General features: G+C 36.8%; 1 protein-coding gene across 1 annotated transcript; it reads right to left on the reverse strand.

Annotated features, from left to right (window-relative positions):
• Positions 1 to 2,026: 2,026 nt before the first annotated feature.
• On the reverse strand, positions 2,027 to 8,498 carry LOC114247929 (uncharacterized). The gene is made up of 8 exons (XM_028181019.2): positions 8,388 to 8,498; positions 7,620 to 7,654; positions 6,368 to 6,385; positions 6,239 to 6,290; positions 5,960 to 6,034; positions 5,441 to 5,637; positions 2,925 to 3,140; positions 2,027 to 2,260 (listed from the first exon to the last, which is right to left on the reverse strand). The coding sequence occupies exons 1-8, from the start codon at positions 8,455 to 8,457 to the stop codon at positions 2,108 to 2,110; spliced, it is 816 nt and encodes a 271-aa protein (XP_028036820.2). The 5' UTR covers positions 8,458 to 8,498; the 3' UTR covers positions 2,027 to 2,107.
• Positions 8,499 to 10,368: the final 1,870 nt, after the last annotated feature.

Consider the following 10,368-nt stretch of genomic DNA (forward strand, 5'->3'; position numbering starts at 1 on the left):
GGAATGGCGTCATTGATATTGTAATGCCTATACCGGTTCCGAAGAGCTAAGCCGGGAGCCGGTTCCTCTAACTGCCTCCAAAAATTAAAACCAACTTAAGCGTAATTTATAGCCTTACGGCCTAAAAAAATGAAAACATTCATCAAAAGTTGTATTTTCATAGCGGAGACGACAATACAGTTCACCTGAGGGTTGGTTGATGTTTTTGGAAACATAACGCAAAACACAATAGAAGGAAAAGCGCCCTTGTCGAAACGCGACCTCAACGACCAAACGAAAATAAATAATGTTTAAAACAGCAACCAAAACCGGCGGTTGCTTTAAAAAAAAAACGCAATTATTTTTATTATAACGTGCCTGTTTACGTTTTTACGTGACCGCGAAATGTTTTTGTTCTGAAAAAAAATCAGTCTAAAGCCTTTTAACATTGCTCGGTCCTAACCCCTTTTATGAATGTTGAATTCAACGTCGGCCTCACTGTTATTACGCGTGTGGCAACCTTAGATGACGCAAAAAGAATTGTTTTTAATTGTAAAATAATGTATTGTTACGCTGGTAAGAGTAACGCCATCTATCGCCGAATAGTCGAACGAATATCGAAGGATCCAGAATGCTCGAGAATTACAATGCCATCTATTGTCAGATAGGGGAAACTGCTACTAGAGAGGTGTGGAATATTCACGATAATTCTAGAGATGAGGCTATCGGCTATAAAAGCGTTATAGGGTGGCGCGCAGTCAGTCAGTAATCGGAACTACTAGAAGCGAAACAGCGAACGGATCACCTGAAGAGAAGCGGAACAAGCGAATTGAGTTTTAAAGTGTTTGTTGAGTGTTTTAAAGTGTTTAAGTGTTTTAAGTGCTGAATACTGTTTTAGTTGTACTTTGGTGAAATTTTTATTAATCCCGAACCCCAGCGCGTAACAGTATTATAGCAGCCTTTCCCAAAGTGGGCAATAAGGCCACCTTGTGGGCGCTGCAGGCCTAAAGGGGGCGGTAAGAAAACCAAACAAAAATGAGGCGTTGTGTAGGCTTCGGATGCGATTTGTAATTTCATCTAGAAGGACTCTTAGACACCGACTGTGCTCTCGCTATAGTGATTTTTAAGTAGGCGAAAAAACGGAGGCGCTAAAAAATAAATTATTCTCAAAGTGGGCAGTAGACAAAATAAGTTTGGGAGCCCCTGTATTATAGCTTTAAAATTTAGTAGATCAGCTGGCTCCTGGTTGTCGGAGTCAGTATGTTTATAACAACGTATTTCCGATATTAATATTATATTAAATCCCAATTGGAGTCCGTTTCAATCCCATCTATCTAGGCCAGACAGCAATGATGCGTGCCAGTAAGAATATAACAGCCATTTTACGCTTAGAATTCATGTTCCAGGTTTTGGGGTCGCATTGTAAAATCTGTAGTCTATCATGAGGTGTGATGTGACACCATCCAACTACAATATATAATTATGTAGTCCAACGAAAACTTTGAAATTTAAAATAGAGGTAGCTCATTTTGTGATTAATAATATTTAAAAGTAGGTAGTATAGCTATTTATACACGTCAATTTAAAAAAAAATTAAAAATAAATTTTTTTGTTAATTTTTATGGACCTATTAATAACATTTCTTTTAGTTTAAACTTTTCTTCCACATTCTATAGATAAGCATGATTTTATAATATTTTCTATCAGTTTACCTGGAGCCACTGCGGTCATCCACAGTGCGTTTCCAGAGGTCTTTTTTGCCACGTACCATCCGGCTATGGAATGAGCTCCCCTCCACGGTGTTTCCCGAGCGCTATGACATGTCCTTCTTCAAACGAGGCTTGTGGAGAGTATTAAGCGGTAGGCAGCGGCTTGGCTCTGCCCCTGGCATTGCTGAAGTCCATGGGCGACGGTAACCACTCACCATCAGGTGGGCCGTATGCTCGTCTGCCTACAAGGGCAATAAAAAAAAAAAAAAAAAAGTTAAAATAAAGTCTATAAGCTTACGTTATGTAGTCTATAATTCAGTAAAATAAAAAGAATCGTCAAATTTATTAGTCTCTTTCGAAAATTTTATTGGAATTTTAATTTGTTACAAACCATCCCATTTGGGATCTTATTGCACAATTTAATTAAAGCATAATTTGATGTTTTCTACGGAAATTTTCAAATCCTTTTCCATTAAATTAACTTTAAAGTATATATCAGTTATCGGAAGCCTTCCGACCATGTCCGTCTTCATTATGATATCTACGTATTCACACGGCTCAGTAGTGGAGTTCTGAAATAGAAATTAAATTTATATTCTTCTTACGACACGGTTACGGTAGTGCTATAATTTTCTAGACATGTCTTCTAGTAGTATCGGCTCCACTTACTTGTAATATTTTCTTTTTCTATTTTTAATCATAATTTTGATTTTGAAAAAAAATGTAATAATTTTAGAAAATTTAATATAACTATTGGTCCCGCAGTAGTCGAAATTCGACTATAATTAATTGAAATTATAAGTTTCAACATTATTATGGTCCTATTGTTACAGATTTCGCCAAGACTACACTATAGACAAATGCTCGTAATATTAAAGATAAACAATACTAACCTATTCTCAATTTGACTACTGACTTTAAGCAATAACAAAAGTTTGACAATAAACAAAGAGTATATGTGTGTGTGTGTGTGTGTGTGTGTGTGTGTGTGTGTGTGTGTGTGTGTGTGTTAAATACATGGTAGTGTGTGTAATGTTTTCTTTATTGATTTAATATATCTTTTACGCATTATTTAAAAAAAAAATTAGCATTGTGCACTTCTTCTCTATATTCTCTAGAAGTGTGGTAAATTTCATACTCCTCCGTCCGCGCAATTTTCGTAAAAAGGGATACAAAGTTTTTGCTTCACGTATTATTATATAGATTTAAAAATAATGAAACAATATTAAAACTTACTTTCTCCGTGCACGATGTAGGCAGTTCCACACCGTAATGGAATAGCGATTTTGAATTAGGATAAAAACCAATTGCAACATCATTCCATGTCAGTAATTGAACGATTGACTGGATTATCTCTGGGCTCGAAGCTTTGATATCCAAACCGCGGATCCTTATCACTTGACTTGCTGAATTAGCTAATCGATGTAGCCACATGATCTGGGTTGAACGTAACTAAAAAAAAATATACCTTTTTAAGAAATATAATTACTTCAACATTTTCGTATTGGTTATTTTGAGAATAATTACATTTAATTCGAAAAAATATTTGGTTTCTGGGATAGAAGGATACTGATCCGTTACATTTCAGATCAAATACAATTTCCTTGCAAAAAATCTGCAACATTTGATTGTAAATCATTAAACCAAGTAAAAATTCTTCTTGTTCTTAGGATTTAAAAGCTCGCTTTGTTTATATAAGTTTAGCCCCGAATGGCAAAGTATAGTTATTTTGTAATGAAAAGTTTTTTTTATTGCCTTTGTAGGTAGACGAGGGATACGGCCTAATTTATAGTTAGCAGTATGTCAGTATAGAGAAGCGAGAAGACCTAGTTGTGGGAAATACGAGGTACAAAGGAGCGGCCAAATTCCGGTACCTTCACTGCACTGTAATAGACAACAATGATGTGGAAGATGAGACCGAAATACGTGTACAAAATAACCTACGATGCAGTGCAGCCGTACATTCGATTTTCTCTTCGAAGTTAATAAGCAGGCGCATCAAGATTCGGGTATACAAAACTATAGTCAGACCGATCTTATTGTATGGATGCGAAGCATGGACGCTTACACAGAAAGAAGAGACAAAACTTCTCGTGACGGAGCGAAAGGTACTGAGAAAGATACTAGGACCAGTTCAGAAATATGACGGTTCTTGGCACGTCTGGAAAAACAAAGATGTGGAGAGGCTTTTTGGTGAACCAAATATTCTGGGGGAGATGAAGGCATGGAGGCTCGGATGGCTCGGGCATGTAGGGCGTATGGAGCAGGATCGGGCTGTGAAACGGATGTACGCGGGTGTACCGGAGGAACGCCGCCCCGTAACGAGGCCCAAGTACCGCTGGTCTGACGCTGTGGAAAGAAATTTACGCGAGCTCCAAGTGTCGGTCTGGCATGGTGTTGCGCAGCGCCAGGATGAATAGCAAAGCTTATTGTCGGAGGCCAAGACCCACTTCAGGGTCATAGCGCCAGCGCAGTAGTAGTAATAGTAGTCAACGATACCCATGGAAATATCTCAGCAATCAGCAATATCATGAGCATATTAAAGCTGTTGCTTACTGCTGAAGATACTTCTTAAACGTCGCATTGAATAAGAACATGACAGTAAGCGGAAAACATCGTGGACGAGAGAGTTCACTCGAATCCCGAAAGATAGATGGCAAACAAAAATTGAACGCACTGTAGATGAATGCAGTGAATCCAGAGAGAATGAACGAACTATACTTCGGAATCGACGCGCTTAATACAGCTCCAGACTCGCAAGCGTCTGAACTGATCGAAATAACAAAACCCATAGCGCATCTGAAAACTTATAGTGCTGTTGTTGCAATGTTTATCAAACCACAAAATTGATTTCACAAGTCAATTTGAATACTACAACATTAATAACGCTATACAGATATTAAGATATTGCCACACGTGAGATGAGGCGAAACGGAGGCAAATTATAGAAGAACTCAATGGTATGTACACTTCGTGACATTTTAGTTGATGAAATAATAATAAAGAATAAAAACAGGTAATGTTTTATACATCATCGTCATTTTCAGCCTTTTGGCATCTACTGCTGGGCATTGGCGTTTTCTTTCTTGCTATAATGATCGATCGCCCGGCATTCTCATCCACGTCTACCCAGCCATCCTTATTCCTAATATCTCGGCCATTCCATTAGTGTCCTCACTTATCCTAGCTAAGTGTACAACTCAACTCCATTTCATATCTGCTACTCTCTTAACACTAAAACTTTAATTTGGTTGAAGTCGTCGTGGCCTAAAGGATAAGACGTTCTGTGCATTCGTGTTGAGCGATGCACCGGTGTTCGAATCCCGCAGGCGGGTACCAATTTTTCTAATGAAATACGTACTCAACAAATGTTCACGATTGACTTCCACGGTGAAGAAATAACATCGTGTAATAAAAATCAAACCCGCAAAACTATAATTTGCGTAATTACTGGTGGTAGGACCTCTTGTGAGTCCGCACGGGTAGGTACCACCACTCTGCCTATTTCTGCCGTAAAGCAGTAATGCGTTTCGGTTTGAAGGGTGGGGCAGCTGTTGTAACTATACTGAGACCTTAGAACTGATATCTCAAGGTGGGTGGCGCATTTACGTTGTAGATGTCTATGGGTTTCAGTAACCACTTAACACCAGGTGGGCTGTGAGCTCGTCCACCCATCTAAGCAATAAAAAATAAAAAAAACTAATCTAGCTGTTATAGAAGGATCTATCACATTGATACAGTTTTATACTCACTCCATACATATTCTTCAAGGAATGGTCTGCAAACGTACTCCACCAGAAAGATTGTTTTTGCATCGTAAAATTTTTCTTTACTAAAATTGTTTTTTGCGAGAACGTTTCGTGAGCAATGCACGTCATATTTTCTGCTTCATCACATTCTATTTTGAAAGATTCAAGTTCATTCTCACCCATCCACTGCGGCTTTGGATCTATCAGAACATATAAAAAAATGATTCGATTGAATCTTCTGAGAGAAATGCTTTTGGCTGGTCTCTGTCTTAAGCAACTAGCTCACAAGTAATCTGAGCTTAAGCGGTTTATATAATATAATAATATATCACAAAAGTCTCGTGTCCTCCTCTTCCAGACAAACAATACCCAATATAAGAATTTTACAAATAAACCAATTGCTTGATCAATAATAATTATTAGTAGCTATATTCATTTCTGGATAATTTTAATATTATTTTTAGAAGAAATAAGCACAATATGTCACGTGATACAATCCACACAGCTTAATTCAATCCTCACCTGAGGCCGGCACATTGCTACAGGTTGTTTTCGAAGGTCGACTTGCCGAATCTCCTGTTTCATTCTCTGAATTATCTAAAGAAACCAAAATTAATAAAATTGATAAAACAATTCGAATCTATGATTTATGTACAAAAATTTTAAGTTGTAAGTTTTTTTTTTGGCTGAAGCCCGAACCTCCTACTAGATATCTTATTTTAACTATTTTTCACGACAACTTCTATTTCATTCAATAGATGTACTAATTTAAAGAATGATCAAGTGATCACTGATACCAACCTGTTGGCTTACACTCGCAAATTCCAGGGGGACCGGGATATCCTCTGTCGCCCTGTAATTTATAAGAATAATTAATTAAATTCGATTAACACAAACTATTTGAATACCATAAAACTGATTAACACTTACTTTCTCTCCTTTTAGTCCCTGTAAACCAATAATTACGAGATTAGATTCAGCTCCTTATATTTTTTCTTTTAGATTCAATTAGTTACAGTTTTTTTAATTGTTAATTTAGTGCCCATAGTGCCCATAAAAGCCCATCTTGTATGTCATCGTGCGTATTTCGCTCCTACGGTGCATTAAATATTTTATTTTTCAATCGCTGCACAGATAATTCTGGCTTGTGGCGGGGATATTTTGACATTTATTTTATGAGTATATCAGTGGGAAGCCATCATTGCATCTCTGTTCTTGGGTTGCTTGTTAATCAGATTTTTTTGCGTACCTACTATTTTTACTGGTAGTAGGACTTCTTGTGAGTACGCACGGGTAGGTACCACCACTCTGCCTATTTCTACCGTGAAGCAGTAATGCGTTTCGGTTTGAAGGGTGGGGCAGCCGTTGTAGCTCTACTGAGATCTTAGAATTTATATCTCAAGGTGGGTGACGCATTTACGTCGTAGATGTCTATAGGCTCCAGTAACCACTTAACACCAGGTGGGCTGTGAGCTCGTCCACCCATCAAAGCAATAAATAAAATAAAAAAACCTAACTGCCATTAGCCTCAAAGGGTTATTACGGCTTGCCGTGGATGGTAGGTGAGCTCATGGGACTCCGCCTGAGAAAGTAACTAACATCTAAAATCGTGCCTAAAAATACCCGAGAGTGGATCGAGAGGATTCGAAATGACATGCTCAGGACGACGCCGGCTGTGCGTTGCTCTGTTTTCGTTTATTTCCGATAATTCTGGGTAACAAACGGAATAACAACCGCCTGTCTACTGCAAACAAGTCAACTAAAGGTGAAAACTTTTCAAAATTTAAATGCTCGACGGCAACTTTAGTGTTGAATCATTTATGTCACCAAAATTAAGCAAATGTGTGAGAATTATTAAAAATGTATACTTATATAACACTTTTAATATATTTTTTATTTTTTTTATTTCTATCTCTCACTTCATAAATGTATAGAGCATTTATGTGATGATGATGATATGAGAATTATTGACTACTAATGGATGTACTGATAATTTAGAAAATTAGAAAATTTTGCGATTGTCATAATATTAAACTTGGCGTTTCCTCCTAAAAGATATCGCTGTTAAAAAATGGTCTAATTTAGTTCGATTTTTTTGGTTTAGTTTTTGGATTAGTTTAAGAGATTTGAAACCCGGCAGAATTGGTCTCTTTGCGAACAATTTAGGCGAATAGTTACTCACAGCATCGATTTTACAACTGATAAAATCCGGGCCACCTGGAATGAAAGAAACGAAGCTGATATGTATCGTGCACTTAACAAATGATTTTTTCTATTCTCGAAACAATTAGATAATAGCGTCTACATAATAATTGACTAATTTATTATGCATTAAAGCAATCGTTCGCAATCGGACAATCTGCCTCTGAAACTAAGTCGAAAATTTATTCAATTAGTTTCTTCTACGATTTAATGTACCTTATGGTAGTTTACATGAATTTGTATTATTCTGGATTTTATAGTATTTTCACTATACCTATATTATTAAGCTATTGCATAGATTTTATCGCGGGCTTTGAGCGCGGTGACTGAATCAAGAAATTCGGTAACGAAAATTATCTGACACCCCCACTACGCCTACTATGTAGCTCGCGTTCAATACATTCACACGTTGCGCTTGTGTATGTAGTGTTTGTGAATAAGCGCGTGGCGTGACGTCACACTGCATGCGCATCATGAAAAGTCTGCCCATCTCTGTCTCGCGCGGTCTATCTTATGAGTGTGAAGGGGACAGTTAATGTTTTGCTTTTATAAATGTTTAATATAGCGTGGTCTTGTTTTATTATTGTTTTAATATTAAATTATCATTGTCTAATTATAATTGCATAAGTTGATAAAAAATTCTATGCAATAGCTTTACCGCGGCAGTTCCCGAGTGCCACAAGTTTTTTTTTGGTTATTCTTACCATTTTTCAAATAGAGTTTCAAATATATAAGAGATTTCACTTACTCTGAGCCAGTGATAAATTCAATAAACTATTTGCGAACAAAGCAACAAAGCCGAACTTAAAAACGTCCATTGCGCAAGAAATTAATTATTAAAATAGACTATTATTTCACATTGTTTCCTTTAATAACATTACGGTAATTTTCCTCTTCATTATCCTCGTCAAATGAAACCAGTTCAAAGCGTATATCCCGAATATTATAATTATAAGCAGAAGCGCTCCACTGGACATATCCGATATCGGCTGGTGACCACAGTTTTTGGACTCTGTAACTTTGTTTCTATGGTACAACTTATTGCAATTATTTCGGTGCGCTTTTGTTTTATTATTATGGTTTTTTATTTTGTTATTGCTTAGATTGGTAAAAGGGCTCATGGCCCATCTGCTGTTAGGTGGATAACGGAGCCCATGGACATCAACAACGCAAATTCCGCCACCCACCTTGACCCAATATGAGTTCAATTTCCAACGCATTACTGTTTCGCGGCGGAAACAGGCAGAGTGATGGTACCTATTCGGGCTTGCTCATAAAAGAACATACCACTAGTAAGACTTGTTAAGAGATTAGATATTACATTATAAGTAATACTAATGTTAGTCTCTGTTTCTCTCAAATCTGTCTTTCTATCATGTTTTCACACTCAATTCACTGAACTATTTTCAGGTAATTGATTAAGTATGATGTTTCATTATTAAATACATAATAAGTATCTTTATTAAGCTAGATTATCTACCGTAAATAATTACTTTTATTTCTGTAGTATGGAAAGGTGTAGTTAAATATGTATACGATTGTTTGTAAATATTTAAATAAGTATTCTGTCTTTGTTTTCTGTTTTAAATCTTAAATTTTACAAATGAGGCAAAAACTAACAATATTACAGACAATGAATAAATAATTAATAAACGGATAAAAGAGACTTCTGATATTGTTGGATAGTTTGTAGACCTAATTGCTAAGACATCTAAAATCTTTCATATTTTGTATTAAAAATATTTTTAAAGAGATCACATACAATAATGAGTCTTCCGTCGGGTTCGTTTTGATTGATACGATAATAGTCTCCTTGCAAAAATCATGTTTAGTGACATCTATCGGATTAAAATAGAACTAAGACATGGTTGACAGGATATTTTCTAGCTTTGTCCTTTGATTGAGCTATATAGTTCGGAAATGTACCAGCAGAGTGCACTGGACAGGTTTTGTAGCACGCACCCCTTCCGAGTCAAATTGTCATCATTATTCAAATTTATATTGCATGGAGCCTCGTTATTACCAACTTTTCATTTATTCAATATGTTTCGATGTGTGGCCATAGAATAGCACTACTCCTAAAACTAGTTAAGGCGACTATGGATTCGCTTGAGAATTGGTAGGACCATTTTTTGAGTTATGTAATAATACCTACTTAGGCTTGAACGATTGTGACCATTCTGACTTTTCTTCAAATAGGCAATAATACTTTACGGCTTGAAGGGTGGGACAACTTTGCAACATTACGATTGAAACTTCGATCTTACATAATATATATTATTCCCACCTCTACTAGGAGTTATTTAAGGCTTCACCGAGCGTGTAGGCGAGCTCACAGAGCTCATCCAGAGTTTTCTAACACTGGCCATAGCAAGAGCAGTGCTTTGTTGAATCTACCACTGGATCGAAATTGCGACCCACTGAGAAGATCCGGCGAGAAATTCAGTAGGCTGTGTCCGTGAGTTAATTTTCACGAAAAACGGTGACCAGTGCTTGGAATACCCAGAAGCACTGAGAGCAGATCGGGAGGATCCCATATGACGTGCGCCGTATTTGTAAGAACTCGATTAAACTCAACAACTATTTACTGGCCATCGGCTTGTTCACCCGAATACGCAATAAATTAAGAAACATTCCCATTTTAACACAACACCTATCCGTTCCAATGTTATGAGGAAACAATGCGATATTTTAAACAAGGAAAACAAATTCAATACTAGGTAGGTATT

Source organism: Bombyx mandarina, chromosome 06 (genome assembly GCF_030267445.1).
Source record: "Bombyx mandarina strain Sakado chromosome 06, ASM3026744v2".
Taxonomy (NCBI): Eukaryota; Metazoa; Arthropoda; class Insecta; order Lepidoptera; family Bombycidae; genus Bombyx; species Bombyx mandarina.